General features: G+C 33.5%; 2 protein-coding genes across 10 annotated transcripts in view; one reads left to right on the forward strand and one right to left on the reverse strand.

Moving 5' to 3' along the window:
- LOC145935702 (dual specificity calcium/calmodulin-dependent 3',5'-cyclic nucleotide phosphodiesterase 1A) overlaps positions 1-16,376 on the reverse strand; it is a 106,454-nt gene that overhangs the window by 39,921 nt on the left and 50,157 nt on the right. The gene's annotated exons all lie outside the window — the stretch shown is intronic.
- Positions 73-5,296, forward strand: Aglu2 (alpha glucosidase 2). Its single transcript, XM_083037247.1, has 8 exons — positions 73-304; positions 1,302-1,489; positions 1,617-1,886; positions 2,032-2,274; positions 2,443-2,628; positions 3,275-3,530; positions 3,753-4,092; positions 4,209-5,296. The coding sequence occupies exons 1-8, from the start codon at positions 139-141 to the stop codon at positions 4,345-4,347; spliced, it is 1,788 nt and encodes a 595-aa protein (XP_082893373.1). The 5' UTR covers positions 73-138; the 3' UTR covers positions 4,348-5,296.

Below are 16,376 nucleotides of genomic sequence, written 5' to 3' on the forward strand. Positions count from 1 at the left end.
CCACGGACGACATGACAATTATCGCGAGACCGTGTGATTTTTTTCGATTCACTCGATAAAGCATCTTCTTTCTGCCAACATCGTCCGCTTCACATATATAAATTACGACGTCGAGAAACGCGCTACGTAATCGTGAAGATGCTCGTGTCGCGGCACCACATCATCCTCCCAAGTCTGCTGCTGACGACCACCCTCATCTCGGGGGAGATCCTCAACCGAGGATGGTGGAACCACACAGTTTTCTATCAGATTTACCCTCGCAGTTTTATGGACTCTGACGATGACGGTGTTGGTGATCTCAAAGGTAAGAGAGAACGAAAAGAATCAGGAGCTCTCGACGAACGTCGGAACACATCGCGCATTGAATTTGCCTCTCTTCCGGCCTTCTATATGCCTCCTCTTCCACCACATAATGATTTTCGCGATAAGCATCGATGAAAATAACGCTGTAACGCGCCTGCCTAGTGTAATTACACATCGTCCGTCAAGACAAAACAATTTCGTAACGGGGACGTAATTTCCATTGTCATAGTGGATTTACTCGTGACAGTTGTGTCACGTTGCACTTATAATATAAATATTGCGAAGATAAACATTTATCTAATTCTCGTTAAAGTGGCTAATATATATTTAAATATATTAGAATTAATTTTTCTCTCTGTTTTCTCTCTTCCTCATCTCTTTCTTCATTACGATTTGCCGCAACTCTCCACATAATTTTGCTTGATTCTGTCTTTATTTTCTCTATTGTTATATTATTATTAAATCGTTTTTATGCGTTTATTCTTAAACATCAACGTCGCTCGTATGTGTCATTATTCATTATTTAAAGCAAGTTTAAATAAATATTAACATAAAATATAACGTTAAGTATTTTACGATAGTTATTACATCGTAAATATCGCTTTACAATATGGAAAATAAAATCGGAAAAAATGCGACGTAAAATATAAAATGATTGTAACTGCATTGATATTGCACTGCAAGTCTCCATGTTTGCTTCATAATCTTTCTATATAAAGATTCTTATCTCAAAGTACATATATTTGATATTTCACAAAAGAGTTTTATAAAAATTTACTTTAAATATCTCTCTTATCGTAATTTAAACATTTTCTCTTATCATAATTCTAAGAAAAAAGATTATTTTTTTGTATAAATATTTCGCATAATTTTCATAACGTTGAAAATTCACGGTTGATCGGACAGCAAGTCTTTTATACAGTTAAACGTTAAAAGTCGCGTTATTACAAAATTACACTATTGTCATTCACGTATCAATCTTTTTCCGTTCGTAATAGGTGTAACGAGCAAACTCGAACATTTTGTGACATCTGGAGTAGGGGCGATATGGCTGTCACCCATCAATCGAAGTCCTATGGTCGATTTTGGGTACGACATTTCGGATTTCAAAGATATCGACAAAACATTCGGCAATTTGACGGATTTTCAAAATCTTTTAACACACGCTAAAAAACTTGGATTGAAGGTAATAAAAAATAAAATAATTGCGTTGGCCTATAAAAAAAATGCAGTCCATTTTAAAGCGAGCGATTTAAATACCAGTGATAATTTCATCGAATTTTATTAATATATAATTTTCATTCAACTCCCAGGTTATACTCGATCTCGTGCCTAATCATACTTCCGACGAGCATTATTGGTTTCGAGAGAGCATAAATCGTACCGGCAAATATGAACACTATTATATATGGGCAGATGGGAAAGATAATAATAATACATTGCCACCGAATAACTGGTTAAGTTTGTTCGGTGGCCCGGCTTGGACGTACAACTCAACCCGCAACCAATGGTACCTTCATCAATTCCACAGAAGGCAACCAGATTTGAATTACACTAATCCCGATGTACAGGAGGAAATGAGGGTATAATCATATTTTACGAGAAGTAGAGTTATCAAACCTGAAACCTGCAATATTCCTCGATTAAAGGGAAGATTCACGGCGCAGATATACACGTAATGCAATTATATATTAAATCATCCGTGTGTTCATTTTCGTGTCGCTTTAGGAAGTTATCCTGTTTTGGTTGAGGAAAGGCGTGGACGGATTTCGCGTGGACGCGGTACCGCATCTCTTTGAAACAAATTACACTTTGGATGAACCTAAGAGCGGTAAGGAAGGCGCGACGGAAGATGATTACGACTATCTGAATCACATATTGACCAAGGATCTGCCAGAGACGTACAAACTGGTGCAAAGCTGGAGGGAGATTTTAGACGAATATGCTAATCTATATAATACAAGCGAAAAGGTTGCATTTTTTAACGTTTCATATACTACATACAATTATATATATATATATATCGTTTTTTTTAAGTTAAAATTAATTTAATGCACTACTTCGACATTATACACACTTTATTATTAAAATTATACTATAATTTACAATAACATCCATCTTTTTGCTTGCATATGCCAGGTGATGATGACTGAAGCATACGCTACGTTAGAAAACACTACTAAATATTACAATTACGGTTCCCATATTCCTTTCAACTTTAATTTTATCACGAATGCGACCAACGCCTCGGATGCTGCTACGTTTAAAAATATAATAGAAGACTGGATGAAGGCAATTCCCAAGGGTGGCGTCGCTAACTGGGTGGTAAATAAACGTTAATCCCATCTACTTCATAATTTTGTATCACACAATATGATATGAAAATATCTAACTTGGAAATTATTCAATCTGGTAACTTGTCGCAAAACATTATTATTGAAATTCTTTTCGTTGATAGACAAAAGCTTAATGGCAATTATAACGATAAAGAGAACGCAAATTTATTTAAAATTATTCGAACGTGAAAATTTTTCAAATATTTAAATTTACACGTTATTGAATTTAATTTGCAATATACATATAATAAATGCATGTTAAATACAATTTACGCTAATTTAATAATTATGTTTGCAATAAACATAATTATTAAATTAGCGTAAATTATAAAATATAAAGAAGATCCGAGTGTGAATCAAGAATTGGTTAATGATATTAAACGCTTCGGTGATTAGAGCCAAGTCACAAATGGCATTTTAAAAATTTGCACGCGCGATTGCAGTAATTCTATACATAATAATATAATCAAATGTAAATGCGCGTTATAATTCGAAGCCGTATTTCAATGACAACTGCGTCACGGTAAATGTACAATTGCATGCCAAGCGATATACGACTTTAATATACGCACACATACACACACAAAATGGCCAATACTGTGTATAATCTGCAAGTGAACAAAATATCCGTATAGATGGGAAATCACGATAATAATCGTACCGCTTCGCGTTATCCCGGGAGGGCCGATCAGATGACAATGTTAGCCATGATACTGCCAGGCGTAGCAGTCACATACTATGGCGAAGAAATAGGAATGGTTGATAAAAAGAACATAAGTTGGAAAGATACAAAAGATCCTCAAGCTTGTAACGCGGGCAAACAAAAGTACCAAAGTCGTTCTCGCGATCCCGCTCGCACACCATTCCTATGGAATTTGGACGTTAATGCAGGTATGTATGTACATACATACACACACACTCTCTCTCTCTCTCTCTATTTTTTTCTCCTCGATTTCAGATATCAAAAGAAATTTAATTAATTATTAATGTACAAATTGAATATTTCGAAAATCAAACACTTTTTAAATTGTGAAAAAAAGTGTCTAAAAAATTCGCGGTATCATAAAATCTCGTAATATTTGATCACTCATTATTCTTTATTAACTTTTACAGGTTTCAGTAAAGCCAAGAAGACATGGTTACCGATTCACGAAAATTTTACTACCGTAAATTTAGTAGTACAACAATATCTGACCGAATCTCACTATCGTGTTTATCGCGCTCTAACAGCGTTACGTAATACATCCGACGCTCTCAAATTTGGATCATTGACTACCGACGTTATAAATAACACCGTATTATGCGTCCTACGAAAAACGAGTGAAGAAGCCGTGACATTATTGATAAATTTCTCAGACAAAGATAAGCAAGAGGTTGATTTAACAAAAATCTTAACGCAATTCAGGAACGGCATGGTTAAAGTAGCGAGCGTGCACTCCCAAGTAAAACAAAAGTAAGTAATCTTTAATAACTAATTAATATATTAAAATAATTAATGCATATATATGTATATCAAAATTATATAATTGCGAAAAGAACTCCATCTCATATTTTTGTATTTTTTTTCAGTCAAACTTTTGAATTGAATAATGTCATCGTCCCAGCAAAAGTTTCGATAGTTCTATTTTCTAATGCCTCAGCGGAATACGTTGCTTCCCTTCAAATAATTCTACTATCATTATCTCTTTTAATAACGTTGTGTAAATAAAAAAAATATTAAAATTGTTAAAATAATTAAAATTAATGAGAAACGTGCTCGTTATATTCATCATAATATTACGATAAGAATCTACGCTACTAATTATACCTAGAGATGTCACTCTCTCTTGATTCCATTAATTATAATTATTTCAGAATTTATATTAATGACGTCAATGTTAAACTCTTCCTTTATAGATACAAATATATAGAGCGCACTACAGAAAACGTCAAATTCAGAAATACGATATAAATGCCGTGTGCACATGATAAATGTCGTTTGTAGCGTAATAATTATTTTCTAACGTGCACATCAGAAATGTCAAAAGTTCCTTTTTACAATTAGATCTATCGCATGCGAGCATAGACTTTGCTTTTTTTTTTGTTTTGCGTACGTGGGTAGAGAACATTGTTTTAGATACAAAATTGATTTCGTCTTACAATTAGCGAGCGAATCGATAATTCATTACGCTCGAATGGCGAAATTGGAGAAACAATTTATGTATCTAATCCCGATTGATGGAAAAATATCTGCGTACGCGAGAATCTTGACGAGATTGGCAACAGAATCAAACAACGCGGACGAGGTTCGACAAAATAATCCTCCAAGATATATATTCTACCGAGATCACATTTTATCCATCCTTAGTTTTATGTTTCCTTCTTTGTATTCGCGTCAACACTCGGTCTGAATCCGATTAGACGACGACATCGTAATCCACAAAGAAACGTGTTCTGCCATTCCTTAAAGGTGAATAGTATGTTTTCCACGATCGAACCGATTAACTCAATCTTGATATATACGAGTGAATAAACAACTGTGTACGAGCTTAGAAAAATAACGCAATCCAGAGTGATATACGTAGGAAAATATTGAAAGCAACATGTAAATGTAATTATAAACTCTGTGTTGTAACGTAGACTATTATTCTGTAATGAAGTAATGTTTTCTCTAATAATCCCTGCGAAAATAAAAAAACTAGCGCGCTGCATCAGAAATGTTCATATCAACATTATTTTATAGCGCGTAGATCGTAAAAATTGTGTCATTGACAGCGCGACGCTATTTTTCCAGCAACTGACCATCTCAATATTAAAATTCTTGCGGCTACCCTTTACGCGTAATAACCGACTGTCACGCTATCCTGGTTAAAAATGCTGCAAATAAAAATGTGGCAATGACACTTGGGAAGGGCAAAATGTTCACACTGAATGAAAAAATTCAAATTCTTGTCATAAAGAAATGCTGTTATGTAAAAAAAAGTCATACTATATAATTATACATATATTAATATCTCTTACAAATTTTACCTCAATTCAAAGTTCAATCTCAGAAACTATATTAGATGCGATTCAAATATTACGCGATAAATAAAAAATTGATCATTTTGCGAAATCGAGTATTTTAAACGGGTATATTGTCCTCTAATATACACGCGAATAAATTTACGAAATTCGCGACAATCCGGCACGCGATAATCGCGATTTTGGTATAGATAATAAACGGATAGTTCATCGGATGAAATCATCGACCCGCAGCATCCGACCTCAGTGTTACGCTTTCAAAGTATGAATTATGTATTTCGCTGGAAACATCGATATCATATACTCTCGAACAGAAGACGTTTGAAACATATGTCATAGTAGGAAAATGATTTATTGTCCTCGATCACTCTAGCATAAACTTACGAACTTTTGTCGTGGCTGAGATGATCGGAAAAAGCATCGTGAATATCTGATAAATCCTCAAAACACAATTCTGTTCTTATTCGCTCTTTATTTTTATTTGCATATCCAATATGTTTTTATATCTCTAAAGTTTCTTCATTTCCTATAAGAACAATGCGAAGTAACTCTACGATGAATTATTGCAATAAATTATTGCGATAAAATGAAAAGTATAAATAGTTTTAAAGAGGGGATTACGCGATCTTATTAATACAGAAATACACATCTACAGAATATATATTTATATGATTTTTTCTTTTCGATATAAATGCGAGATATAATAGCGTCACTTACGGACTTCTGCGTTCATAACTATAGAACTTTATAATGACGTAGACCTCTTCAAAAGAAGAAATCGTCTTAGACCTCTCGATGATGTTGCATGTATGACTTACATATAATGAGCGTCGAGAAAGAGAGAAACGGAATTCTCTTTGAATTTGTAAAAGATAGTTCTTCAAGCATAGATACATATCGTGTCTACATAAGTTGACCGGAGTGTGTGAAGTTGGCACCTCAAGTTATGCTATCATAGTTCTGTTAAGAGTTTTGAGTTATTTAGAACCATAGGAAGAGTTCTTGATAATTTCTAGAAATATAGTTCCGGTCATTACGATAACGAAAATCAGTTTCAAAAAATAGGGGTGCCAACTTCACATTTTTTTACACATCGAGTTCCAATAGTTTTTTGAGCAGAGTTTTAAGGTTCTTTTAAATATAGTTCCTGATTATTTTTTGAAAGAGTTCTGCAATTTTTAGATAAAAAAACGTACCTTCAATATCGAAGATATTTCTAAAATATCAAGTTCGTGAAAAATGTTAGAGTTCGTGATTTTCTAAATGTTTCGTAAAAGTGTATTAATTTTAAAAAATCAATCTCTTCGAAACTATAATAGATAGAGCCATGGGGTTTTCACTTTTTTTCTTGTCTTATCGAGTACGATTCAGAACTCTAACGTCTTTCCCCAGAACTTGATATTTTAAAAATATCTTCGATATTGAAAGTATATATGTTTCTTTATCTTTATAAAAATTGCAAAACTCTTTCGAAAAATAATCAGGAACTATGTAACTATTAAACAATTTAAATTTACTCACCTCACGGTTGCTCCTTTGTTGCCCGATGCCTCCCCGGGCCTTCTTCTCGTACAAGTTTCGAAACACTTGCATTCGCGTTATTTTTTTTCGTTCGCGACGCGCGGCGACGCCCGGGTTTTAATCACAATCTTCGACGCGTTTCGATAAAACGCGAGACTCGCGAGAGCTTATTCGCGCGCGAATAAAACCGAAAGACGCTAATAATTAATACACTCGTCCTTTCGCGGACCGGCAAGAAGCGCGCGACCATTGATCACGAAGAATGGAAGAAGAGCACTGGAGGTGGAGCTAGACTGGCACCGCCAGGTTCGGAACGCGCAGCGGCAGCGACACGCGCGCCACGTCGTAGTGGTGGGAGTATGTAGAGGTTGCGACGTGGGAGCTCGGCGAATCACGTCGCGACTACATACCCTTACCAGGTCGTAGTGGTGGGGGTATGTAGTCGCGACGTGATTCGCCGAGCTCCCACGTCGCAACCTCTGTATACCCCCACCACTACGACGTGGCGCGCGTATCGCTGCGCGTTCCGAACCTGGCAGTGCCAGTCTAGCTCCACCTCTAGTGCTCTTCTTCGATTGTTCGTGGTCAATGGTCGCGCGCTTCTTGCTGGTCCGCGAAAGGACGAGTGAATTAATTAGCGTCTTTGGTGGTTAATTATCGTATAAATCCGATCGCGTCGCGCGTACCGACATCGTAATCGCGATCGCACACGTGAAGTTGATCTCGTCGATCGTGAATCTCGCTCAATGTTCGTCTCGTTGCATCCTTTGGCGACTTGAGTGCGTCGCGGCCAAGTCGCTCTCTTGATCATCTTCGTTCGATAAGCCTCTGCGAAAAGTGGGTCTTGGAAAAAGCGGCGACGCGAAAATGGAGCTTCGGTTTTATTCGCGCGCGTATAAGCTCTCGCGAGTCTCGCGTTTTACCGAAACGCGTCGAAGATTGTGATAGCTAAAACCCGGGCGTCGTCGCACGTTGCGAACGAAAAAAAATAACGCGAGTGCAAGTGTTTCGAAACTTGTACGAGAAGGAGGCCCGGGGAGGCATCGGGCAACAAAGGAGCAACCGTGAGGTGAGTAAATTTAAATTGTTTAATAGTTATACATAGTTCCTGATTATTTTTTGAAAGAGTTTTGCATTTTATAGAGATAAAGAAACATACTTTCAATATCGAAGATATTTTTAAAATATCAAGTTCTGGGGAAAGACGTTAGAGTTCTGAATCGTACTCGATAAGTCAAGAAAAATCGTGAAAACCGCATGGCTCTATCTATTATAGTTTCGAAGAGATTGATTTTTTTAAAATTAATACACTTACGAAACATTTAGAAAATCACGAACTTTAACATTTTTTACGAGAACTTGATATTTTATAAATATCTTCGATATTGAAGGTACGTTTTTTTATCTAAAAATTGCAGAACTTTTTCAAAAAATAATCAGGAACTATATATAACTGATTTTCGTTATCGTAATGACCGGAACTATTTCTAAAAATTATCAACAACTCTTCCTATGGTTCTAAATAACTCAGAACTCTTAACAGAACTATGATAGCATAACATAGGGGTGCCAACTTCACACACCCAGTTGACCGGACTTATTCTTGTCAATTTTATTATTCTTATATTTCCGTCATGAGCAGAAGCATTTATCTCGAGAAGGCAAATTCCCGACGTCAAAACGTCGCCTACCTACTATTGGCAATAAATCGTTCGCCGTGTTGGCAAACTTCCGCTCGTTTAATCACTAGGTCTCCGAAAGTCGATAAAGTCTACTGAAAATAAATGTCGTCAAATTCTCTACATGCGCTTCTCCGATGTGCAGACGTGTTATTCCAATTTCATCTTCTACATATGTATATCTCTGCGAGAGATGTACTTGCAGAGAAGCAGCAAAATCATATAGTCATATATTAAGAGTGATTACCAGTATTAAAATAACAGAATTTTCTATCGCGTTTTAAAAATTTCATAACTTTGCACAAAAGTAAAATTGGAAACAATGCTTCATCAATGAAATAACATGACGAGAAAATAGTCAAGTGGCAAAATTATTTGAAAATAGTTATGTTAAGAATAAAAACAAGAGAGACACATATACACCGCGATCAAATAAAGCTTGTAGCTGCGCTACAAATTTTTTAAATCGCGCAACATCAGTAGAGAGAAAAAGAGAGGGTGTTGTATTGCAAAAGTTAAATGAGTTTCAGGTAAAAATCTTTACTTTCAGGAAAGCTTTCGCGATGAGTCGAACGAATTCGTCGTGTTGCGTGTACATTGCACGATCGTAGCAGCCATTATATTTCACGCGTCTTAATGCACAGTCAGCTAATTGCAAAAGTCGAAATTGCTTGTAAAAAGTTTAACTGTATATATACACATACCGTTGCCGTGCTCTGGCATTTTTTGGCGTTTATTATATTGACTGATGTCTTGCTCAAAAAAGTGCTCGCGTTTAGTATAATTAGGTGGTTAAATTTAAATTAACTTCACGACTTTAAGTACTACGCAATACTTTTCATTATCGACAATATTCGTGAAATGCTATATATATATATATATATTTCACGAGCGTCAGCCAATTAAAGTATACTGAATAATCCAGTCAACGAGTTTCACACAAGAGCTTTGAAAATACAAGTTAACGCAATTAGCGTTTATTTTACAAGGCAAATAAAATACATATTAAAAGTGAAAGGTTCTGATATTAAGTCTTTTGGTAAGAACGAAGCGGTTAATTAAGAGCTGGACGCAATAAATAGTGGGTTGATTATTTTATATATATATTGTTTATTTCGACATTTAATCTTATAAAACTATAGTATATAAGAAATATTTTTTTATAGTATATAATTTATATAATTTTGTATTGACAATTCTACACGCTATATAAGATTTATATTTGACAGTTGCTAAAGATGGTCCGAAACTAGAAGAAGGACCGAAACGTATGAAATAAATAAGGAAAATATAAATTTTAGAAAATGTCGAAATAAATAAGAAATATATATATGTATATATATAAAATAAAACCAGTGCACTATTTATCGCGCCCGACTCTTAATTAACTTGTTCGTCCTTATCAAAATATAAAATAAATATATTTTGCAATGAGAAACTTGTTTTATGTTGTTTATAAAATTAATTTTCTTCTAATTGCCTCTATATTACAGCATTTAGGATACATATAGCGGTGTGAACACTATACGTAAAAACATTGTATTTCAATCTATCAAAGCGTAAAGATTAAACCGACACACAAGTAAAAATATCGCGAAAAATGTCAGTACAAACTTGCAATAAAATGTTATCTAACTTGCCTTTGTATAGGATACTGCGATAAAAAAAGAGAAATCAAAAATTTTTGGGAAAGATAAAACACGATCGAGCAACCCCTTCTATTCTATTCTATCGTATTTATTACATTACTTTTTTACGTGTTAGTCTCTAATAGCCGAATTTTATAAAGTTAATGTACGAATGTTTGGACCGCGATTTAATAAGATGTATCGTAATATAATATGTATTTGTAAATTAATTCGAAATTAAAATTTTAAAAATTAAAACTCCCCAATAGGATTGTAATACTCAATACGTTGATTTATGAAATATAAATACAATATATCTAAATTATATAAGTATATAAAGCAATATCCAAAATAATTAATAATTTGGAAGAAATAATTATATTTCGCGCAATTAAATTTTTAGCGTTTGTTATTCTTTAAACAAATATTTAATAAAAGAATTTACATAATTTTCAAAAAAAAAACTTTTTTTATAATATACATTTTTATTAAGTATTATGTGGATCAAAATATAAATTCTAAATACACAATATATGGAAATAAAATTATATGTATAACATATTTATTAGAAATACTTTAAATATTTATAAAATTAATATCTAAAATACTTTATATATACACACATATTATAATACACAATATGATGTAAAATACATCACTGAGAATCGTAGAGATAAATGAGCGATTAATTTTACATGTAACAAATAATAAATTAATTATAAAAATTATTTACCTCACGGCTATTTTGCCGTCACCTGCTGCTTCCCCGAGTCTTCTTTTCCTCTTTTGTTCATCCTTTGCTACTTTATCACGACACTCGCGAAAACACAGTTAATTATGCGCGCAAACTAATCAACAGACTACTTTGCACATCACTCCCGATTAATCGCAAGCTATGCGCGTTTACTTTATGTTACATTATATTTTAATTACTACACAAAAGAGAACAAAGCAATCGAAACTACGATTCGTTTGACAATGTTCTCTAATGTTAACAGATAGTAATTGATAACAAATAGATTGCATATTATATCTCGTATAAGTTAATAAATAAATATATTAAAATTAAAGATAAATATATATACGTAGAAAACACAATATCCGAAAATGTGTGTGACGCCACTTTGTTGATTATTCTCTATAGATTTTGATCAAATAAATCACGTAAAATACGCGTTTTAACAAACCACTAAAGCACGAACGTCAAATTGTTACTATACAATTAATAATAATCTGACATATGTGATTAAAAGTGATTGTAGTACACATTGCCGCTCGATTCGAATCAACACATTCAAAGTTTTGTTAATGACTGAAAATGATATACTGACAACTTGATTTCGATATTGCGCGCGATTAAAATCGCATTAATAGCTAGTTAAGACAGCACAATGTGTATCTTTCGAAAATATACATACAATCGACATTCACAATCAGTGTAAGTCGCGCGAAATAAATGCTTTAATTGAATTGTTACTTGTAAGAATTTAATCGCGAAAGCGAAACGTGCGGATTAATAATCGTGGCTGATAGAAGAGTGGTTCTCGTTTGATATATTTTAGTACTTTTCGAGTATATCGAAAAATAATTAATGCGACGACGTAGGAAGCACACCTTCCCGTACGAGTCTTGCCGTGTAAATGACAAGGCCACGATTCGCGATATACAAATGATAGAGTGTGCTATAAAGAGTGGGGAAGAGTAGGGGGACCACTGTAGTGGGAGAATTCGTTATTATTCGTTCCTTTCCACGATGATGTATACATAGCGCGCTATTGTTGATACGGCTTTGTTATTTGCTCTCCGTGAGACTCGAAGGAACGGGACACTCTATATGGTATTGTCGCATTATCTTTCGAAATATCGTGGAAATAAGTATACTAAAGAGATTTCAAACGCAATGATATACTTTACGAACAATGATCAACCTGCTCGATTAATTTTACAAAAGTTAATCACGCGGATTAATAAAATCGTAGTTGACAAAAACAATCTCGTTCAAATATCTTTTAGTACTATTCGGGTAAATCGAAGGAATGCGAAAATAACAAAGCCGCATCAACAATAGCGCGCTATGTTATGTATATATACATATCGCGGAAAGGAATAACGAATAATAGTTAATTCTCCTCCATTTCAGTTGTCTCTCCGCTCCTCTCCTACTCTAAAGCACGTTATCGCATTTATACTTATATCGACCTTGTCATTCGCACAGCGAGATTCGTACGAGAAGGTGAACGTCGTAAAGCTCTCCGTATATATCACGTTATCTTTCGAAATATCGTATAAAGTATTAAAAGAGATTTTAAACGCGATGATATACCTTACGAACAATTATTAACCTGCTCGATTAAATTTCGTGATTAACAACATTCATAAGTACCTAGATAATGACAATTCATTAAAATATGCATGTTTCGCGCGACTTATGTATAATGAGAGATATTCTTAATTGTATATATTTTTGAAAGTATATTTACACATTTTACACATCGCGTCTCATTATAGCCATTAATTAGCTATTAATTCGATTTTAATATTGCACAATATCGAATCAAATTACTAATGTCATTTTCAGTCATTAACAAAACGTCGCAGAATATATACAGAAAGAATCGATTTCGAATCACACAACATTTTTACAATCGTACATCTATTCGCGTACTTGATATTTATTAAATGTGTCGTAAAAAGTCGGCATTTGTATTATACATCGACCATTTATTAAAATATGTATTTTAAATGATTTAGCTGATCAAAATCTATCGCGTGAGTAACAATCAACAATAATTTTCGAATATTGTATTCTATAAATATTTAATTTTAATTCGTTCATTTATATGTATTAATATTTAATTTTAATTCGTTTAGTTATATGTATTTACACTCTCCTATATATGTTATAATATATAATAGTAATAGTCCTCAAACGATAACTATTTGTTAGCAATAGATGTAGCGTCGTTATAATAATAATAAATTGCGAAATTGTGAATTTAATCTTGCAATTTTCGAGCGCTGCGCAGATCAGTTTTCGCATTGTCTCTTATATCGCAATATACCCCATGTTCCGATATTACTGCCAGTACTGAAAATATATAATATACGTAACGTAAACTATAGCTTTTCAGTACTGGCAGTGTATATCGGAACATGCCCATTATAAAGCGCGCTTCAATTAAGATCGGGAGTGTCGCAATCGTCGTATTTTCCTAATTTTCCTAATTGCGCGCAATTGTAATTAATCATGCTTTCGCGAGTGAATGTCTTGAAGAAATAGCAAAGGACGAACAAGAGTGAAAGAAAAGACCCGGGCAAACGTCGGGCGATGCTGAAACAACAATGAGATAACAATTCTTATAAATTATTAAATTTATTATTTATTATAAGTGTAAAATTAATTGTTAAAAATTTTATTTTTATAATAGCTCTGCAGTTCTCAGTAATTTATTTTCCATTGGTGTATAATATAATAAATATACACATATACATAGGTATATAAAAGTATTCTAAATTTTATATTAAAATATTTCAAATATCTGTAATAATTGTTAGATATATGTACATACATGTGTGTGTGTGTGTGTGTGTGTGTAATATTTCAATATTATGTGTTCAAGATTTATTTTAATCTGTCATATTTTATAAAAAATGATATCAAAAAGAAATTTTTTTCGGAAATTGTGCAATTTTTTAAATTAAATATCTGTTTAATAAAGAAATAAAAAAATTTTATCACACATTGCTGTAATTTAAATATATTATTTATATTAATTATTTTAGACGCATTGTTTTATATAATTTGAATATATATATTTGTATTTTGCAGAGATTAACATGTTGAGTATTACAATTTTGTAGTTGCACAACGTATCGGTGAGTCTTAAATAATTTTTTTTTATTTTAAAATGATTAATTCGCAAAAATTATATCATATATATAAAATATATATTCGAGGTAAGAAATCTCAAGAAAAATGTTTCTTTTTCTTTTGAATCAAATGTTATTTGACAAACTTTAATAAATCTTTGTACATCAGGAATTAATAACACATATTGATTACGATTTAAACGCAGAGTTGCTTAAGATGTATCAGTGAATTTTAAATTTTTGCCTCGAGCTCTAACAAATTTAAAGTCTTGGTAAAATTTCTAGTAAAACAAATCCCAACGGTGCAACTGACGTGAACAGAATTGTTCTCCAAGTTTAGTCGCACTTCGCGTAGTCGTTTTACGGTCCGAAGCAAGTTCGAAGCTCTTACCAGTATTTGACCAGCTTTCCTCTTCTAATGCAAGAATTCGTTGAGATATGTCGCCGCTTTGGTGAACGCGAAATGCGGGTTATGGATAAGCTGTTTTGAACATCTAAACAGCGATATCGTCAGTCATAATCCTTTTATTAGATATCAATTTACTTAATCTCATTTACTTAATCTTAGTTCTTAAATAAAGCCTTTACTAAAGTTGATAAATAATTTCTGATGCAGAGATTTAACTGACGGGAAGAGTTGAGTAAATCTGTAATCAATATTTTCTTCACGCCGATAAATAAATTCAGTTGTCAAATATATCTAAAATATTTTTATTATTATACATATATGTATATTTTTAAAAAAAATTGTTAGATTTTTGCTCTCGAATATTGTCTTTCATCGCGTTTTTAATGCGAATACGTGTATTATAGATTATAGTTTAACCTCGTTTAATTTATAGTTTGATGACAAGTGGCGAGGGGTAAACGTCAATACTATTTTGTACAATAGATATTGCTAAAGTGATGGGAGAGTTTTATTTCCGAAATAATAGGAGAACTCATCGAACCGTAATGGCACGTGCGCAGATCTCTAGTCGCGATGCTTCTCGAAACAAACTGAAACTAAACTCGCCGTGATTTAAAACGAGGTCAAACGATTAGAATCCTTCTTCCTATTAAAGTGGACCACTTTCATGTCATTACTCATTGTCAGCCATAGAAAATACATTGTGAATCAAAATGCGAATGTACTGAACGTGATCCCAGTCGTTCCAGTCGTATCGAAATTATTTTGCGTGTTACTAGCCTACGTGCTGACGAGCAGCACCGACGGTTTCACTGATTCGCGAAGACTCGTTTAAGCTAGCGCCAGACTATGCGCAATTCGTAATTCACGATTCGTAATTCATGATTTGTAGAGATTTGTTGGATATTCGGGAAGATTCGTTATTCGCCAATGTAAGCCGTCCACACTATTCGCGATTCGCAGTATATTAGTGTAGCGCGACACGAGTAGATCGATTCGTAATGATTCGCGTCCTTTGAGTTTCGTCAAAAAACCGCTCGGCTAGCGAATCAGTGCGAATGGCGAATCACGTATGACGAATCGACGAAATTTCCCTCCGCACTATTCACGAACGTTATACAAATCACGAATTACGAATCACTAATTGCGAATACGCGCATAGTCTGGCGCTAGCTTTGAGAGGATTGACACAAAAAAGTAATTTACATATTTTCACATTGTTTTATATGCCAAATAATTTCTTCAACCGAGAATGATTATTGGTTTAAATTTTAAAAATACGTAATTTTCTTCAGAATATTTCTTCAAATGTATCTCAATTTCTTAATTTAGAATAAAATAATTATATCGCGCATATCTCTTTCTCTACCTTTCTCTCTCTTTTTATCCCTCGTAGTATTCAAAATTGACTCGTATAGAACTATTAGGTAAAATACAAATAGCATGATATCATTCACCATGACAGCGAGAAAAGCATTGTCAAAGCTTCTCCTCTTTTCTTAAGGAAAATGACAAATAAACTTGTTTGAAGATCAATGTTCCTCGATCAACGTTTGTTTCTTCCACAAGATGTTATTTCAAGACAATTTAACTAAGCCAGCCAAGCCAAGAAAAATCAATATTTTTC

The sequence above is a fragment of the Prenolepis imparis genome, unplaced genomic scaffold, assembly GCF_030444845.1.
Source record: "Prenolepis imparis isolate NDT839.2.m4 unplaced genomic scaffold, iyPreImpa1.0 SCAF_4, whole genome shotgun sequence".
Taxonomy (NCBI): Eukaryota; Metazoa; Arthropoda; class Insecta; order Hymenoptera; family Formicidae; genus Prenolepis; species Prenolepis imparis.